The sequence below is a fragment of the Coturnix japonica genome, chromosome 15 (genome assembly GCF_054131305.1).
Source record: "Coturnix japonica strain WE chromosome 15, WE-NBRP24, whole genome shotgun sequence".
NCBI classification, from domain to species: Eukaryota; Metazoa; Chordata; class Aves; order Galliformes; family Phasianidae; genus Coturnix; species Coturnix japonica.
The window spans coordinates 1,693,407-1,713,829 of NC_140677.1; the positions used below are offsets into that span (position 1 = coordinate 1,693,407).

Sequence of the window (20,423 nt, forward strand, 5' to 3'; positions counted from 1 at the left end):
GTTTTTTTGTAGCAACGGTTTCTAATTAAATTAACTGCACTCCGCAGATGACTTCAAACCTGATCTTTGCTCATCCTGTCCCACAGCATCTCCGTAACGCGGCAAAATGCTTTTGTCTCAGAAAGAGCTCATCCGACACTCCTATGAGCACAGTGCCCAAATGGTATTTCAAGCATTACATTGATCACATTTCCCATGTACATTCACTTAAAACAAAAGCAAAAACATCCAAGCCAGCCCAAGAAAGTGTCAGGAAAGTGTAAAGAAAAACAAACAAAACCTGCCTGCTTGATTTTGAAGGAGTTACTCACAGGCAGCAAGGGACAAACAAACAAACAAAATACTACTTTTCTCATCTGTACAAGGAAAAAATCAGCCCAAGGTCACAGAGCCAGGAAAAGCATGGAAGCACGGAGCTCTTCTCCATCTCCATTTAGGTTGGATGTTAGGAAACACTTCTTTACAGAAAGGGCGGTTAAGTACTGGAATAGGCTCCCCAGGGAGGTGGTTGAATCGCCATCCCTGGGTGTGTTTAAGAGCCGTTTGGATGTGATGCTCACGGATATGATTTAGCAGAGGGTTGTTAGAGTTGGGGTATTATGGTTTAGGCTGCGGTTGGACTTGATGATCTTCAAGGTCTTTTCCTACCTGGGTTAATTCTATGATTCTATGATCTGTGGGCAACTTTAAGGGGCTTTTATTTATTTATTTTTGTGAATTTTGTAGAAACAGAACAGTAGGGGAAAAGTCTAAAGGAAAAGCGTGTAAGACACCACTGGGTGATGGAGACAGACAGACACCTCACGGGGCCCAGTTTCTGTCCCCCCAACCCACCTCCTGACCCCTTCCCCATCCCACCTCTGCCCACTCCACCCCCTCTTGCCCCCCTGCCCACCTCCTGCCCCGGCCTTGCTGGTGCTGCCAGCAGACAGTGGCCCGTTGCCGAAGCTGGTGAGGCTCTCCCTCCGTCCCGCAGGCCTGACGTTGCCATAGTAACGGTTGACCAAAACTTGCCGGAGTGCCTCGCCCTTGGATTCAGAGAGGAGAAGGAGAGCGTGACTTGAGGATGAGAAACAAGTGAACTTGCAATAGTCACAGCAAAAGCACAGCTGCTGCCATTGGTCTGCGTGCAGCAGTGGAGGGGGATGGAGATAACAGAGATATGGAGTTTACCCAACACCTCCCGGCGGTCTGGGACATGTTTGTCTCAAATAAGGCAATGGTCCCTAGCACTGCAAACAGCTGCAGTCCAGGTTTCATCCTAAAGATGAAACTTTAGAGAAACTCTTCTAAGAGCCATTTTTTTGTTCTATTTTTCTTTTTTTTTTAAATTAAAAAATATTATATCAGGTTTAAACGTCAGCAAGTGGAACGTAGACAGCACCACCATAAAACAAAGAGAAGGACTAGAGGAAAACTGACACCAGAAGGGGCTCTATGACCCCACATCCCTAGACTTGTGTCCTCCTGTGGTTCCAGTGCTGGTCACTGCAGGGCTGCCAGCCCCACTGCAGGCACAGTGCTCCCATTGCACACAGCCATGGTGAGCTGGGCCGCTCAGCCGGCAGTCAGCATCCCAGCACATGAGTGCAGCACCGCAGGGCGCTGGTCCTTGGGTGACCCTGCCATCCCAGGGATGGCTGCACGAAGCACATGCTGCTGTCATCAGCACAAGTCAAGGGAGAGCAAAACACCTCCCAGGTCGAATGTTAACCCACGGTGCTTGCTCTGTGCTCATTTCAGCCTTTGCAAGAGTCCCCATTAATTGAGAGGGCTTTACAAAAGCTGGCTGTACTGCCGGCAAGAGACGGATGCAGAAACCCTGCAGTTGGGTTAACAGACTTATGTAAGGCCTTCGTGCATTAAGGAAGGCGGGTGATTATTTAACAGCAAGCTGCTGCTCTGCTGCTGGACGCATGCTGTGCCTGCAGCAGTGCCAGTGACACAGAGGGGACAAAGAGACTTTCTGGGGAGCCCCGAAGATCAGAACTAGCCACCAGCCATTCCAATTTAAACATCAGTATCTTCATCCCCACTTGTAAAATATGCTTGCTGCTTACTTCCAGTTGTATTTCAAATTAAATTAGTTGTCTGGATATGAATTCAAAGCGTCATCCAGTAGAGGGCTGAGTATTAGCTATCATGTAATTGAAGCCTTGCTTTTTAGCTCTCACTAGAGGCCCTTAAAACACAAGTAAATGTGTATAAGCACACAGTTTAGGTGTGCATTAGCTAAGTCATACAGACCCAGCACTGCCACAGTCAAACTGCTTTTCATATGGAGTTAGCACACCTAAATGTTACTTAGGTGTGCACTGTAAACACAAAAGCCCTGCTGGGACCTCATCTAGAAGCCCTCTAATGTGTCAATCCCAGGCCAACAGACCCCACATGTCCCTGCAGCAGGCTGGGGTCGCTGCTCCCTGCTGGCAGCCGTGCTGCTCACAGAGCAGAGCTGCTCCTACTGCCCATCACTGGGAGAGCAGCAGCACAGGAGCTGCACTTCATGCAATCAGATGGGGATGGGGGAAATGGCAAGGAGATGAGATGTCACAAAAACTCCAGGAGAGCTTTCCAACCAGCTGCTTCCAAAAGCAAAAATAAAACAAAAACCAACCAACCAACCAAACAAACCCAGTTCTTTTGGAAGAAAGAGGAGAAGAAAATATCAGAGCTTTTCCAAGGGGCATAACGCTTCCTACCACTGCTTGGGCCAAATTGTGAACGTGTAGGAGAGGCAAGAGACTAGCTCAAAAGCTCAACAAACTTATCCCCGAGGAGCAAGTGACTGACTGTGACATGACAGCATTTAGCACATGATGGAGTGCTTTACCCACTGTTGCTGTCTCAGTCTGGCAGGTAAGGAAGGATATGTGACAGAACAAGGCCAAGACAGGCAAAAAAATCCTCAACTACATCTTCCTTCCACACGGGTACTGATCAGAAAGGAAACCTGATACTTACAGAGCCCTGTGCCAAACCCAGGCTGCAGCAGAGCTCTCTCATTGCCTTTTCTGTTAAGCTGACTAGAGGCTGCCTCAGCACCCGGCATTTAAAAGCAGCAGTTTCTACTCCTTTGTAATAATACCACGAAGATCACTACTTTGCAGTAATACTACGAAGATGTGTGACTACAAGAAGTGCTGCTTAGTGAGCTCCCCACATCCTGAGTGATGGAGTTAACTCCAGCTCCTAGGGCTGCCTCCAGGCTTTCCTTCCTAGCCATCACATTGCTGTTATACAGCACTTCGATGTGTACAGTATGCAAACACATCAGATGTTTGGTGGCAGGAAGGAAAACCAAGTAGAGAAATCCAGCAGCATTCAGTTTTATCTGCATTCATCTTCAAGGTAAACTAATGGTAAGCAGCATACAAACATATGTCAGTAAAACAGATGCAGCACAGATCAGGTGTTATCAAAAACCTGTTATGATTTCTAAGACATTAAATGTTTAATACAATTTAAGAGTGAAGCAGATATCAGCTGCTGCTCCTAGCAGAAAGTAGAAGAAATTTATACATGTATTAATGATGTCAACTTTGCAGCCTCGTTCTTTATGAAAGGGCAGGTGGGGCCAAACAAGCAAACTCCATTAGCACCAATAATCTCACTGCAGCTGTGTGATCATCACCTTTGGGGTGCTGTCAGTGTGACCAGAGCAGGATATGAGGCTGAATCCCAAGCAGCCAAACCTTCCCTTCCTCGGAACACAACAGGAGCCCAGATGCCCCATTTTGTAAACACTGCTGCTAGCTTTGCTAACTTCTAACAGGCTGACAACAAGCAGATAACCACAGAAGTGTCTTACATGACTTCACTGTTTGCAAGGAAAAGGTAGAGGATTAGTTCTGAACACGCTTGACTGCTGTACATACCCTTCTATGATCCTCCAGTTGCCTCTGTGGTGGACTTTGATCAAGCTCCTGCTGCTGCGCATGTAGAAATTTCATTTTAAAGCAAGGAAACACTAAAGAGACACTAACATCTTTGCACTCATGGAAAATATTAAGGGAAGTCACGGCTGAAAACAAGGGGGAGATGAGGAAGACTGACTGACAAACTAAACAACACACGAGCCCTTCTCTGCTCCAGCAGTACTCAGTCAGTCTGCTCTGACACCAGCCAGCCGACCACATGGCATGCACGTGTGCCAAGGCATTCTCATGGATTGAAAGAAAACACGAAGTCTATCTAATTGTACAGGTATCACACGAGAGTTGTTAAGAACTCAAACCATGCATTATGTCCATGCACACGTATACACATATACACACACACACAAACACTCCTTTCCCACTCTACACACGCTTCTGGTGGAAGTGGAGGCACTTGAATGCATGTGATCATTGGGAGCCCCTGCCAGAACCTATGGGTTTTTCATCCCAAAGCCAAAGACTTCAAAGGGGATCCAGTGATACATTAAACAAAGTCCCATGGAACGTGTAGATTTCCAAATCAAATCTCTCTCACTTCAGATGTTAAGTATGTGAAGGAAGTAAATATTCAGGAACTTAGTATAGATTGGAACTTCCACTTTGTAAAGCAGAAATACTTCCAATACCTTCTTGCTGTTTTAAAGCATTCTGAAAACACTGAAACACTCTGAAACTGTGCCATCCAGGGACCCATCTCAAACCAGCAGCCATCTTGCAAGCATCTCAAGGTCGTTCTGTGACCACCGAGAATTTCTGCTTACATTTCAACACAACCCCACAAAAACAGCAAATACAAAGGTTTGAAGCATCACAGTCCGCATTTTTTTCCCCTCTGTAATTTCAAAACACAAACAGAGAATCAACATCCTCCTAGATTAAGACTCCTGTGTTATTTCACTTCGATTTGCACTGATAAGGGATCCAAATGTAAAATCTACTGATGTCACCTCTAGGCATCCCACCAATCCCAAAATGCTTTGAGATTTCAGCGACTTTTATCTCTTATCATCCCTGGGATGTCTCAAAAAGGAAAAGTGCCTTCAGCGGGTCACTAAAGAGCTGGGGACCTTCATGGAGTGAAGGGACCATTAATTGTTTCACTGTGGCCCTTCAAACAGGACACCATGCTGCTATGGGATTGTGAAACTTCTGCTAAGTTCGGTTGTCAGCTCCAATTCCTTATCAGAGGTTTTAAAGTGAGATAAGGGGAAAACAAAATTCCTTCAAGGAATCATAGAAATGAAATCTCATGCTACTAACAAAGGAAGATTTCAGCAGATACTTCTTAAAGAGCCCTTCTATTAAAAGCATAAGATCAACAGATGACAGGCCTGCACTACCTCGGATACATTAAATTACTTTTCCTTTGGGTCCGTAGCTTCATCCAGGAGCAAAAGATTTGGGAGCTGGTTTACACACTTTTATGTATTTTCAGACTATCTTGCTGATGCTGTACCAGACTGAAGCACTCCAACCATACTTTTCACTGTCTACACCACTTAAACACACATTTCACAGGTCTTTTTTTCTAGCAGCCAGACACTCCATCAGGACTACTACAAGACACCAATATTTGCTTGTTGCACAAATATGGGTGGGTGACACACCTCTACGGAGCTTTCCGCTTCTGGAGGTTGCGGCAGCTATTTGAAAGTAAAATGCAGAAAAATTAGTCATTCTTCAAGAGTCTTTCATCTCTACAGAAATCTAGTGGTCAACACGTAGGGGAAGGGAACTAGCAAGCCACTCAGCTCTACCTGAATCATCACAAACGAATTATGGCATAATTATCACGTACACCCTCCCACCACCCACCGTGCTCCTAAGTTTTGAAAATGGAGCAGGTATCCTTTGAACATCCCAAACTACTTTGCATAAGCACAAAGGCAGGAGCTGAAAGCTTTCATTGCAGGTGCACACAGGCCCTCAACCCAGAACCGCGCTGTCGGGCAGTGTGCTCACGCTGCACACTTGAGATCTTCCACTTGCACATGGGAACAACAGCACACACATCACAGAGAACACAGTGCACGCATCCCCAGTGGGAAGCAGCAAGTGCTATACATCACTAGGAGACTTAACATGGCCATTTAAAATGGTTTCTATGGATTCTCACCTAGAAATGCACTTGTCCTGAGATAAAAGACAAGTAATGCAGTACCAAATACAAGTAATGAAATATAAAGCTTAACGGCGACAACTTCTCAGAACACTGATCACATTGAAACACTGATGAAGACAAGCAACTTTCATCTAGAAGAACTCAGACATACAACAGAGTCCTGAGCATTCAAATGGAACTGCCTACTTAATAGTGGGTAAATTGATTTAACCTCGCAGGAACAGACACTGAGAAATCAGGCTCTGATGTGATGCAGCAACACCCAATTAAGCCTCTGCTGACTGCCCTGTCTGCCCGGAGGGCACACAAACTAGACAGACAAATGGGGCACAGGCTGGGAGAGCAGCTGCAGGGCTTTAACCTGATATCCGCTGTGGTTGGGAAACACCGGGCAGAGGGTGGAAAGCTGTTAGGATCCCAAAGCCTAAATATGGTGAGATCCCACTTCCCAGGAGGGAGCCAGTGAAGTGAGCCCTTCCCCTGCTCCATGTGCAGGGGCTCCTTGGCAGGAAGAACCACTCTCTGTTCTCCTCCTAATGGACTTTCCTCCTGGCTCCTCTGCACGGCCTTCAGTGCGCTGCTTCCTTGCATTGTCACCTCACTTGGAAACCACACAAGCATGCAAACCATTTCTTTCTTGGCTTACTTGGAGCACGGAGTACTTGAGCCAGAGGACCAAAAGTTAACAGGAAGACCCTCATTTGTGCAGAGGAACACACAGTTCCTGCTCAGCGCGCTCCACTGAGCACACCCCTGGCTGCCTGTAGACTGGATACTGGGAAAGCCACACTGAGTCATTAGGGAGTCTGGGCACACTGTCCTGACAACATCAGTACAACCTGCTCTGAGGCAGAGCAAAAACCACCTCCTCCGTTAAGGGTTATCAGCAACAGCACGTACACCATAAGGGAAACTGGGCACCTTCCTTCCAACAGAGAGAGAAGCTGGGAGGCCAAGTGGACACGACTGCAGCTGGATTTTAGGTTCCAAACCAAAGTTCCCTAACGCTCAGTCTAATACCCCTGTTAATAAAACCTGCATGTATGTTTTGGGGTTGAAAATCAGCAGAGATGAACAGAAAATCAGTTTGATCTTCCCGAACTTAAACTGAAGAACAAATTCCTATCCCTTCCCACTTCAGCCCAGACAGCACGTGTACACAGAGCAGCGAGTCAGGACCAGCCCCACGAACTCATGTGCAAGCAGAAGCCGCAGGCCCTGGCAGGGCTCCAGCGATCATTTCACATTACTATGGCCTTCAGCAGTCTTTCAGTAAGAACACACACTCCAAATACTGAAATCACCGTTCTCTGTGACAAAATGGGTTAAAGCAGCAAAGAACCATTGAGCTGCTGCGCTATGCTTTACGCTACCCTCAGTACTGCAAAAGCAAAGTATTCTCTTACGCTGTAAGAAAAGGCAATGCAGATGGAAGCAGTCATTTTGCTGAAGTCCTCGTGCCTCCATACCCCTCAGTCTTCCACCCAGAAGGAAGGCAGTGGCTCTGGGAAGGGGCTCAGGGCACCTCGATAGCTGCCAGCTGGAACACAACGGGCAGCAGGGACAGGGCAGGGCACAACACCGTGCCAGCTCACCAGCAGCACTACAGAAAAACCCCTCTTCCTTTTAAGTCTCCCTTCCCACAAGGCTGGCAAGCAGACCACTCATCATTAGCTGTAACAGGAGAATTGCATTTTGTTTGACCTGTCGGTGACTGCAATGCCTGTACCATCCATTTCCCCAACACGGGCTGTGTGTGTTTCCCAGGGCTGTTTTTATCTGACTCAACAGTGGATGCGTCCACCTCAGAAACCACCATATCAGTGACAGCTCAAGCCTGAACTTGTTACATCTCAACCTGTTGACATATGGAAGAAGTTCTGGTCTTTTCTTTCTTGCCCATAGAAAAGCATGAAAGTTTTATTTTCATTGCCTTAAAAAAAACACCAAAAAAATGAAATTGAAGACTTCAAGCACCCAGAACTGCAGGTAAAAAAAACAACAACAAGGGAAAATGGTTTGAGAAAATACAGAAAGGCTTTCATTCAGGTTTAAAGCCTCAGGATTGCTTTTCTCCTTTTTTAATGCAGTAAGAGTGCAGGACAGGAGTAGTGAAAACTGTCCATAGCGCATTTAAAAGGCAGGCAGAGATTCCCACTCATGTAGATGGGGTCTCCTCCAAATAACTTCAGCAGCACAGGATAGGAAACACCTCGCATTGTTAGTTTAAAAACGGCTGGAAAACAGCCTTATCACAAAAGGCTGCACACATCTGTGAGCACACAACAATGTAATAAAATACACATACAAACACTTCCAAAACAAAAATCAGAGCCTTTTTTCTTCAGTCCTACTGAACATCAGGATTTCGACTGCCCTGCTTTCTCTGCCCTAACACTGCTCCTCAGCTCCTGTCACAGCCAGAGCTCCAGCTGGATGGGCTGTGCAGGCACTGCCATGAGAGTCCTTTCTCAGTTCTCCTTCCTTCTGAGCCTCTGTCCTCTCTGTGAAATACATCTGTGCAGCTCTTACTGGAGACACACAGAGCAAAAGCAAAACATCATTCCACCACCTATTCTGACTCATGACAGCAGACAAGAACAAGCTACATTGCTGTTCTTCCTAAGTCCTCAGTAATAACTGACAACTCTGCATGGGTTAAGTGCTATACCGTTACCATGTAGAACCAAGGAAAGCTGGGGTAGAAGAGCTCTCTTATCAAGCTCTGCCATTTCCATCTTGTCTACAAATCCCGCATTAGTAGTTTTAATTAAGCAGTAAGATGGTGCCGGTTTTTTTCTTGTTATTCTTACAAACAACCAGAAGTGTTCCAGTCCTTCTTTCCAGAGAGCTTACCAGTTCCAGTTCGTGCAATAAAAACAGTCCAAAGATTGCAGGATCTCTGAAGGAAAGAAAATATAAGGCAGCCCACAAAAATTTATGAGAGGCTGCATTTCCTCTCCTGGAGACATAACAAGTGAAGCACTGTCTAAGAGCAAAATACACAGAGATGACCTTGGTACAAGCTCTCCCTGCAAGGAAAACAGTTTAAAAATGCATCCCTTCAGCACTTCAGAGGTTAATAATTTTTCCAGTTCCAGTAATCAGATATGCACAACGTAGCCTATATTTTGCACTCTGCTCAGCTTCACAGTTTATCACTGATGAACGGCATCGTGGAGGTCACTTCAGTCCATCCCTTTGTGCCAGGATTTTTAATTCCCTTTCCACCTACGTGAAACCTTAAGACCAAATCGAAGAGAAAAAAAAAAAGACACAACCTCAAAATTCCACGGAGTGGTGATTTGATGGAGATGTGATTTGATGATGATTGTTTTATCAGCTGCATAAAGCATCATTAGGACCATAGAATGGCTTGGGTTGGAAAGGACCTTAATGACTTGCCAGTGTGGGCTGGGTGCCCCTGGCAGCTCAGGCTTCGGGCCCCTCCTGGGATGGGGCACCCGCAGCTCTCTGGGCAGCCCGTTTAGTGAATTAAAAAATAAATTTAGGAAATGGGGGCTTATTCGATTCTGTTATTTTCCTTCAAATCCTAAACATCCTCAGCACCAAACTGTTGTTGCGGATGCTGGGCTGGGTCTCAGACCATTGGTGGGGGTGGAACCAAGGGCGCAACCCCACAGCAGTGTGCTGGACCTGCCCATCCTCACCCCACTGCAGCCATGGGGCCATAGGGCAGCTGCGTGCCGACAGCCATTGCAGCAGCCACCGGCACAGGGTTGGCTGCTGGCAGCCACGGACCCAAGGCACCGTAAACAGCTCCGCCGCCTTTATTGGCAATTACTGCTGAAGGTCACACATCAGCAGCGAGCCTAAATTCCAGGAAAAAAAGCTGTTCTTATGTAACTGCTGCTTGAATGTTGGCAGGTGCCCAATGGAGCAGTTCGCTGCAATGTGGCTGGGAGGGGAGAGGGAAAAAAAAAAGAAAAGTAGGACATCTCCCAGTCACATTCAGCATCCTGAGCATGCCACCTGCAGGTCAGCACTCAGAGTTCTCACCTTCTTAATCCACATCAAGATTCACGTGTTCCTTCAGGACGCCTGCACTTCAGTGCAGCACAGCCACCCACTGGGGCCAAGGGGAGTCCAGGGTGGGGTTCAGAACTGCAGAACCCACACTTGTCTTTGGGTTTGGGCTTCTTGATGGGTTGGGGATCTAATGAAAAGCAAGCTTGTTGTTATCAGATACAACAACTTTGTTATCACTGCTGGGCACAGATTCACACTGGGCTACACTTAAGAAAAATTTAGGTTGGTCTTGCTGACAGCTCCCCCAGAAATAAAAACACAGCAGTGCAGCCCTGAGAAATGTCCACAAAGAAAGGATCAGCCCAAGGGCTTTTACAGAGACCATATCCACCTCCAGACACAGTTAATCTCTATTGCTGAGGCTCCAAGCTCTGCAGCCCTGTCTGAGCTCCAGCCCCAGAGCAGGCTGCGAGCAAAGCACTCTCCAGGCTCTGGCATTGGGTTGCTGGGGTTCTTATTTTTATCAAAGCAAATCTTGTTCCTCCTCAACCTTAAGATATTTCTTCTGTTCTTTATTTTAATGCCAGTCTCATGCAGACCCTGTCCCTACAGATCTACAGGAACCTGAAATCTTTAGAAATACTGCAAGAATTGCTTTCCTTCTTAATGCATAATAATCCCTCTCTTCAGAAGAATCCTCCTGCATGAATACTGCTGCAGTACTGGATGCTGGAGAGCTTAAAAAACATCTACAAAAGCTTAAGAACTCCACAAGTTCTAATCAGAACTCCAGCTCCTTCCTGTCCCTCCTTCTCAGCAGCAATGCTAACAGCAACCTCGGGATAAATCCCTCAGCAGAGAGCACAGAACTGGGCCAAGTGAGGGCAGCGGGATCAAAGCACTGCTCGCTCCTGCACCGCACTGCTGATCCTTCCTGCTTTGCAGGGGTTTTCCTGCCCCGCGGTGGATTCCAGAGGTATTCACCTGCTGAGAAAGGCACTCCCTTTCTTCACCCTCAATTGCTAACAGGGGCTGCAGCTCCTGTTTTCTTCCTGCCATAAGTCCCTGTGACAAATGAATGCACCTTTTCATGTTGTGGGGTTCAGTGTGTCTGGAACACCATGCACTGGAATCGCCCTGCAGCAAGTGGAGGATGTGAAGTTCAGACTGCTCGTACACACAGAAATCCTCTGAAATCAGGCAGCTCTGCACTCAGTTATTTCGCTGGAGTCTTACCCCGAGGGAATAAGAAGTGCTTCAGCTGGTCAGAAAAATTATATAATGCAGAGTTAGTCAGGGAGGGCATTTATTAGTTCTACCAACACTAGAGATAGCTGTGTTCTCTGCCCTGCACACGTACCACTGCCAGGGGTGACAAGCTGCAAAAGGCAACACCAGGACTGTCTTTGGGAGTCACCAGTGGATCCAGACACTGCTGGATCCCATTCCCACACATCCAACACCTGTGCCCTCCAGTAGCTGCTCCACCACAGAGCGACAGCGTTCCAACACTGCAGGCTCGAGAGCAGATCCCAAATTGCTCTGCACGCTCTGGCTGATTTATTGCAGGCAAAGGCAGTGTGTTACAGCCAGAAACTAAGTGAGAAAGAGTTTCATGTTATGACTTAATTTGCAATTAAACAATTCATGGTTTTGTCTGAAGGTTCTCCAAGATGAAATGCTGCTGCTATTCTGGGATGCTCTGCACAACCTGGGGGTCCAGCACCTGACAGACGTGTTCATGTGCCAACAGGATCATTTTTCAGAGACACTGCTAGTATGCAATTCCCCAGGTAAAATAGGGGGGAAAAAATCTCATTTAAGAAGTAGTTGCTATTTCAAATACGATGTGGTTCTCCTCAGAGAAAAGTTACCGAAATAAATGCAGCTGATCAGCATCCAAATGGAGTTCTGCAGAAAGCGCCTTATAGTTCATCATCTCTTCCACTGAATAAACAGGAGCAGCACTGTGAGCATTTTAAAGGGTTGAATTTTGTTGCCTCTAAATGGTTGGTTTGGGAGATAGCGCAGGAAACAAAACAAGAGGTAAATGCCTCTATTTCCCTGGCATTCCAGTGAAATAAGGTGCTAGCCCATCACTTTCTGAGCATCATACATTGATGCAAGAAGAATCCCAGTCTTTGTGCCCACACTGTTTTTAGGTCTGCCTGAGGAGGCTGCAGCAGCAGAGGCAGCTCAGAGCTTGCAGCTTACACCCAACATGCCTCCTCTGGAGTCCTCAGAAAGCCTAATTAGGGCTTTCTAATTAGAAAGCCCTTCTCCACACAGAGCCTTCCTGCCTGCAAACTGCTGCACCAGGCCCAGCAGCACAGAGCGGTGCCCACTGCCCTCCTGCTGCTGCTCCTTGGGAACAAGTCACATCTCACCACCATGCAGCTCAGACAGGAGCTGCTCCCGCAGCCTCCCAGCTTCTTCCACCTTCTCTGCTAACACCACTAAAACCAGCATTTGTCTTTTCATAGAGCTGACAGAACTTGCGCGCAGCTTTCAATGCTTTATTGCAGCTGAAGGCCGATGCTTTGACAGTGCTCACAGCAGTCAGTGCTTCAGAAGACTCAGAGCTGGTTCCAGACCTGAGGAGAGCTCCTATGGCACCAGGAGACTGCCAGGAATTCAAATGGCATTTGGACTGATACTCCAAGCAATGACACGTGGAATTAGTTACAGTAACTATTCCCATTATAGACACATGGCAGACCGAGACCTCCACTACTGCACTGACACAGGCATACAGTGCTGGAGACAACAGGACAGGTCACAGGCTGCTCAGGAAACAAACACCATACAAACAACACCGGAAAAGAGAAATAAAATTAAAACCTCAGCATTATCCAATTCAATGGTAATCTGCTGGGAAAAGAAAAAGAGGGGGAAGAATTGAAAGCAAGCATTAGTAAGAGAAATTACAAACAGATCTTACATTAGGATCCTATCAATCATTTAACACTGACACCATAACCCACCATTGTGCTTATTTCACAGCATTGCTTCGCCCCGGGCGTGCGAGGGCAGCTGAGCTGGGAGCCCAGCAGCCAGGTTTCCAGTTTGGAACAGGAGCAGAATTCTGAGATCTAACAACTGGAGAGCTGAGCTCATCAGCTGGTAGGCAGCAGGACGAGGTGCATGAATGACATGTTTCAGCTAAGTAAAAAATGTGGGTCTAGCCTACACTGTCAATGGAGCGGAGCTTTCAGCATATTGAATGCACCATGGTATGTTCCCCATCCCTGAGAGCGCCTGAGCGTGTGCCAAGAGCAGGAGCCTTCAGCAATATGGAAAGCTTCGAGCCTTCCCACAGGCTTCTGTGCATCTGCACTCTCACCACACTCTTTGCATGCTGCAGAGGAATCCCAGCTGTTTAATGAAGGCCTCAGCTCATGGGATGAGGCAGCGCTGTGCTCTCACCACATCTCCACCTCCGGAAGGGACAGCACGGGGGCCAGGAGGTGCAATATTTCTACTGTTTGTGCTGGAAGATTCAGTGGGAAAGGAGGAGTGGGGCCGTCTATAAATCAGACTGTTCCAGGAGCAGCACACAGCACGCCAGCAGAACCACACGCTGTGCTCAAGCTGGCCTTGAGCTCCATTGCTGCTGGGCACTGCTTGCAGCAACCCATCACCTACAGCTGCACAGTGGGGATGGTCGGCATGCTGCTGACAGCATTAAGATCTGCTGCTTGCATGTAAGGCCTCCTGGCCTCAGAACAGGTGGATAAGTTTCTCTTCCTTCTTTTTATGCTTCAGGATGACTGCAAAACCAAAGGCACTGTCTCATAAGTGGTAACTAAATCCAGCTATATGAACACAGGGGAGAGCCCATGAGTGCGCCTCTCACAGCCAGGCAGCAGCTGTCCAACACTGCCAGCAGCCCATCCATAAGCACTCAGCTGCTTTCTCACATTCAGAACTTCAAGGGATGTTCTTATTTTGCATTATGTAACTGATTTGCTGTAATGCATTTTCTACACTTGGAAGCCTAAGAATCGTGTTGGACTCTCAAACAGAACAGTCCGTCCCAATAACTGCACCCTCTGGAGATGCCACTTTACCCAAGCTTGTAAAATTCCAAGGTATGCTTGTAAATGAATTTCTGTTTGGAAAAACCAACTGGCATACTGCACCAAGAACTCAAAGCTCCTACTTTTTTCATGCATAATGTCCACCATCTCTACTACTCCAGCTGACCTTGAAGAGCCTCTCTTGGCTGTTTTTTAATGGGAGAACGTTCACTGATAAATTCACTAACAACATGTACTACCAAACCTGACATTGTGTTTCAGCTTTTATATCCTGTTGCTTTGGGCATGAGAAAGTATCAGCAAGCACCAACACTTGCTAAAACAGATCACCTCACCCAGCTCCCTATTGCCAGAGCAGCCTGACTTGTGCTGGCTGCAGCCAACCCCTTCCAGACCTGACCTGCACCGTACTGCACATGTCTTCATAAAGGAACATCAGGGCTGAAGACTTCCAGCTGTTCCAAGAGGCCAAGCAGAGGTCAGAAGATTGCCTCAGGGCTTTGCAGGGAGGGGGCTATGACTCAGCACAGGACCCTGACACTTGAGCAGATGAGGGCAATTCATGGAAAACAAGCTGAAAGCTGCAGCTGCCCCATCCTACCAGTCTACCATCCTGCCTATGTATGTTTCTTTCCTGCAGTTTATTAGGGCCCTTTCCAAAGTCAATGAGTTTACAAAAAAAAACTGCTTCAGCAAAGCAAAGACGATTCCCAAGCAGCACAGCGTTGCAGAACAAACTGCAGCCACAGCCCAGAGGTGGGCTGGATCCTGAGAGGTGCACATGGGAAGGGAGCATGCCCTGGCCATCCCTGCCCTCTGGGCACTTTGCGAGCAGCCTCCCTCCATCCCGCCCTGCTGCGTGTTCAGCTGGGTACACTCGGGTCGCAGCCCACACACGTGCACAGCCACATGCGTGCAGCCTCCCTGTTGTGTTTGCTCTCTCAGCTCCTGCAGGTCCCTGCCTCCTGCTGAATGGCAGCAGAGCACTGTGTTCCGCTCCTGCGTCCTCCTTTCCAGCTATGCCAGACAAAGCAGAAGTTGTCTGGGTCATCCCAGGTGGTAATTCATCCCCAGTGATGCCACAGCTTCTCCCTTCCTCACAGCTGCAGCTATAGCTACAGTTAATATTCATATTATGAAGCTGTCTGAGCTCTAAAGCTTTTGCCTTTTTGGGCTGTGAATCTAGCACTGTGCAACAACTTCAAACCCTACAGCACGTGCTCATCAGACACGAGACACCATCTGCTCCCAGGCACAGGCTCCCAGCTGCAGGGAGCATCCTTCCACACCACTGCTTCCCAGCCCCAGCTGCCAGCTCTGACCTCTTCATGAGCACTTATCAGAGGCTGTACTACGTGCCTGCTGTGTGGCATGTTGTTAGGCTGCATTGCTTAAAAAATGTAGGAGATGCTTTAGATTGGGAGCTTGAGATGGACTGCAGGAACATCCAGATCCCCAAACACATTGGCACAGACACACGCTTCCAATTCAGAGCATTGGTCTGCAGCTATAGGAAAACATCCCTCTCAAATAGACAAAGAAACCGTACATAGGAAAGGCAAAGAAGAGAATGGAAAATACAGGGGTGGCTGAACAGTTTCTATCTGTAACTCACAAGACGATGACTCAGATGTATATAAGTTAAAATCAAACCACTAAATATCCTCTAATCACAAGTGTATGTGACCTGATGAAGCGACACCTGGACCCAAGAAACAGATATAGACATTATATTCATTGTAAAAAGGTAACCATCGTCAGCAACTGCAAGAATTAGGAGTTAAACTTGCAAATTTTAAGTAGGAAACAATAGCACCAGTCTGACCTTTTCCATTCTTTCTGAAGTTGTTAGCTGAATACAAATCTTTTGCTCTTTCTCCAGCACAGAAGTGCTTACACATACAAAACAGCCTGAAAAAGCCAGAAGTTGATTTTCCTTTCCTGAGTAATAAAGGCAGTGTTGAACATGGAATGACAAACTGTCAATTACGTTACCTTTTCTCCATAGCCTCTATCTTTGGTCATCATTTCCCTGAGTGTCTGTAATACTTTAATACATAGTTTCTCTTCGTTCTCCTCTAGCAGCTGTTTAGTATGCTTTATTAATCTGAAAAGAAACAATCATAAGCAGTTCATTTTAATAATAGCATTCTAAGAGTAGGATAAGATATGTGGCTCCCTTACTGAATTTAAGCTGCAAACAGGGTTTTATTAAAACATAATTCTGTGTCTCTGTTATATAACTGTTTGGGGAATGTTCTCAGTAGCAACAAGTAAGAAGCCACCACAGGCTTTGGTAAAGCTGCAAAGGAAACACACAGACAAGCAAGGCAGAAGAACTAGATAAAACCATCTGATTACAGGCAGAAAGAAACCAGAGGAAGGCACCATATAATTTAAGACTCAATAGATCTCTGCAGAACAAACACTAACAGCAAGGAGAAATTTGTTCCACACACACTTTGTTGAAGACATACTGGGAGTCCTCAGTAGCTCAATTTGAAATCCACTCTCCCCAGCGTTTATTAATTACTCAGTTACCTGGTTTCTGTGATCTCCGCACATAACCCACCTCTCCAGCAGATGATCTGAGAACCTGGATTCTGCCCTGAACTGCCCTCCAAATGACCCTGTAATCTTTTCCTTCACTCCAAATTTGGGCATCTGAGTTAAGTAATGCATGAGATAACAATTGATTTTGACACAGTTCCCCAGTATCGAGAGCTACAAGGACAAGCGCCTTGCAACCATCACTGAGGTCAAAGACAAGAATCTGTTCAAGGTTGTACCTTCATTTACACATGCTATATGTAATACAGCAAATAGGCTTCTAAGCAATAACTCTAGGAGCACAACCCCCGACACCAGCAGCTCACACACCCCTAAACAAACACTACTTACCATAGCAAGAAATACCAGCATAAAGCTGGGCAAGAACAAATCCCTCCACAGAGCATGGGGTGAAAACTGGTAAAAAGCCAATATTACTAAAAACCTCCCAACATGTCAGATTTCAAGATGACTTACTTGCAAATGAAACCTCCGCTTTCACATTTCCTTCTTGCGTCTGTGTTCTCTGGGAAGAGCAGCTCAGGTCTGTGAAGCACATCTACCAGTACTGACAGCTCTGCTTGGACAAGAGGACGTAAACGATCCTCTAGAGCTGATACAATGTCCTAGAACACATTGAGATGTTAAACATTAAACACCTATATTGTTATATACTAATTAATGCTACAAACTGCAAAAGAGGAGCCGGAGAGTTAGGCCCATCTTGCCTGGACACTATCAGGGTACTTATGCTTACATATACTGATAAAATTATGCATAAATGGGAGTCTTCCCTTTTCACTGGTGTTTGGAAAGCTGTAGCTACCTGACAATAAAAGGATGTTAATGCTAAAACTTCAGCACTCTGAAAAAACTGAGATATACGTGAAAGCAGAGAGAAAAAGTTTAATCACATTAAATGAATAGAGGGGAATGGATAGAGAGGGACAAACCATTTAAGTGAGAATGGGCTGGGCAGAGTTTTTACATTAGTTGACAAAGTAAGGTAGCACTGTTTGCTATGAAAAGCTTTTAAGCATAGGATGAGTCTTCAAAGGAAGATGACATAGTTCAAGATAATGTATTTTATTCAGTATGAAAAAGGTTTTATTGAACCATCCACTGGTCAGAACACAGAATATAGCTAAAACAGTCTGTATTTCTAACACAAAGCATTATTTTAAATGTTATTTTTTTAGTATAAACAATGGGAATGCCAGCACACCTCAGAAAACCGATTCTGTATGCAACTGTGTCACAAGAAAGCAATGTGCCCATTCATTTCAAGCTGTGCACTGCCTCCATGCAGGTCTGTGGCACCTTTCACTGCACTGAGCAGCTTGGTGTGCAAGGAGAAATGCACTCAAGGGGTCTGGAAGTCTGTGACAGTGAAAAAATCCTCTCTTACCAAAAAAATGCTTTATTCCTAACAGATGGTGGAACAAGAATCTTTCAAGTACCAGTAACTTCAAATGCCCTCCCCCTCCTAGGGGAGTAACACTTCCCTAGTCAGTAAGTGTACCTTCAATTCTGTTTCCTTATGCGATGATCTACATTTGATTTTATGCACGGGATTACATTCAATATCAGCTAACTTGCTAACCATGGAGCACTTTGATTAGGCAAATCCCAAGCACTGCTCTACTTGATGAATTCCTCCTGTCGTGTAAATACACAGGTGGTTATCAAAGGAAGAAGGGGTGCTGCAGTCACCTGTAATCTTTCAATTATGTTTCGATAATCCCTGGAAGCAGCAAGCACAGAATCTCTGCGGGCAGCATTCCTTGCAGTCATTCGCCAGTTCATTGCAGTTTTCTGCACAATATTGTGGGATTTCAGGAAGAGATTGTTGACCTGACTGTCCAAGTCCACAGGAATTGCAATGGCTCGGCTTTTTGCTGCAACAAATAGAGGTTTAGTAAGAATAGATCCCTTTAGCCCATGTATTATGACCAATGCAAGAACAAGACACACTCTACTTGCAATTCTTTCTGCCTTCTATGCACTTCAAACAATGGAATGTATAGTCCCTGTGTAATGGTCAGACCTCTCCACAGCACCACATTTAAAAGATTTCACAATTCTGGGCTGTTTACTCAAATGGTGTGAATAGGGGTAACATCTTTAGAGACACACTAATCCCCTGCTAGCACACACGTGTACCTACCCAACAGAATTTGGCTTCATATCCAGTACAAATTACTCTTTTTGCTACTCAAAGCAGAGCAAATTACTGGGAGGAGTGCTACAAAACTACAGATGGACCATTTCCCAGTCACAGATGAACAGGATTACAGAGAGCTCTGAGGTTAAACCAAGAAAGCACTTCAGGTTATGGAGACAACACCTATTGTTCAGCTGTGGCAATCCATCGGCACAGTTCTGGCTTTGCAGTGTGACTTGGCTCTGAATTAGGTGCAAACTGCACCAGCAAGAAGGAAGCTGAGCTTTGTTTTTGGAAGGATGACACGTGAGCAGCAAATACAAGACCATGTTTGCAGCATTTAGATCTGATTGCATCCACATCTTACCTACATCTGAGAGCACCCGAATGCAGCTTTCCACTGATGCCTTTTGGCTTGGCATCAACCAGTTGCAATGGTAAACTCTGAACACGCCTTGCAGCAACTGTACAAACACAGGCTGGCGAGTCTGGAACACAAGAAGGAAGAAAAATCAAGCATCACATCATCCTGAGATATGCCAGCATCAACTTGAGGTAACATCAGTTTCCAGCTTCAGCCACGACTTCTTGCACACCACTCATTTCCAGCTGGTTTGCATCCTCTAGTTACACAACTTACTGCACAGACAGCTTATCTACCACACCATCAGCAATTGAATGGAAAGGGTGGGAGCAAGGGCTGGAAGGGAAATATTAAATAGACAGCTTCTAAAGCATAAAGCTTTAGTAACTGAAGCCTGACTAAGCAAAGGAAATAAGCAGTAATCTTAATCTGTTTAATCAGAGTTATCAGCAAACCTGGCACATGGAGGCTCTTCCTTTAGCACTGACCAGCAGCTGACTCAATGGCCCACAGGTAAATGAGACTTGGCTCTTGGCTAAACAACAGCACAGCTACAGAGTTGAAAACTCATCACTTCACATATCACCTGGTATCTAATTTCCTGAAGAAACCAGCTGTGTACTTGTTATTTTGAACATGGGTAGTAGTTAGTGGTAAATAAAACCAGTTGTTACTGAGCAGCCAAAATTAACGTGTGGTTTTTAGCCCTGTACTTTGCATGGCAATCTTCCACTGCAGATAGGTGAGATACACAACTGCACATGAGCTTTGCTCTTTCATCTCTGCAGCGTCCCAACCATATTGATCAGAACTCCTCACTTGGTTTTGTATAATAATTACTTTGTATAGCAATTCATTTATTTTACCTATAGAAGAAAGAGTATTTAAAATGTTTCAAATGAACTCTGCCTGAGAGAAAATACCCACATCCCACTGCCTATTAGCTATGTCACATTTCTAACAGCTATGTGAACTACACTACAGTGCACAGCCCACAAGACTTAGGAACCAGAGAAAAAATACCTCTTTTATTCTGGTCAAGATCTGTGTCTGTTTGTAAGAAAAAAATGGAGTTAGAGGAAAAAAACAAATCTATTAGATGATTAAGTCTATTAAATCAACACATTAAATAATACCACTATGGAATATATGAAATGAGAGTCAAAATTAAAGAACTAGAAATAACTATGGGGCAAATATTCACTATCCTTCCTAGAAATAAGCCGAACACCAAAAACATGGCAGACAGTTGGTA

General features: G+C 45.8%; 1 protein-coding gene across 20 annotated transcripts in view; it reads right to left on the minus strand.

Annotated features, from left to right (window-relative positions):
* The window catches only part of ITPR1 (inositol 1,4,5-trisphosphate receptor type 1), a 148,517-nt gene that overhangs the window by 57,996 nt on the left and 70,098 nt on the right, over nt 1-20,423 (minus strand). For 12 of the 20 annotated variants that reach the window (XR_014934536.1, XR_014934535.1, XM_085516109.1 and 9 more), the window contains 8 exons: nt 19,172-19,292; nt 18,354-18,538; nt 17,118-17,266; nt 16,086-16,197; nt 12,892-12,918; nt 5,546-5,581; nt 3,879-3,932; nt 896-1,028 (listed from right to left, as the gene is read on the minus strand). Coding sequence is in view for 18 of the 20 variants with exons in the window: in XM_085516109.1 (XP_085372235.1) it covers nt 896-1,028; nt 3,879-3,932; nt 5,546-5,581; nt 12,892-12,918; nt 16,086-16,197; nt 17,118-17,266; nt 18,354-18,538; nt 19,172-19,292 (817 nt within the window). In the remaining 2 variants the exon portion in view is untranslated. The remainder of the gene's footprint in view (nt 1-895; nt 1,029-3,878; nt 3,933-5,545; nt 5,582-12,891; nt 12,919-16,085; nt 16,198-17,117; nt 17,267-18,353; nt 18,539-19,171; nt 19,293-20,423) is intronic. The other 8 variants (XM_085516119.1, XM_085516117.1, XM_085516111.1 and 5 more) reach the window with 3 other exon arrangements.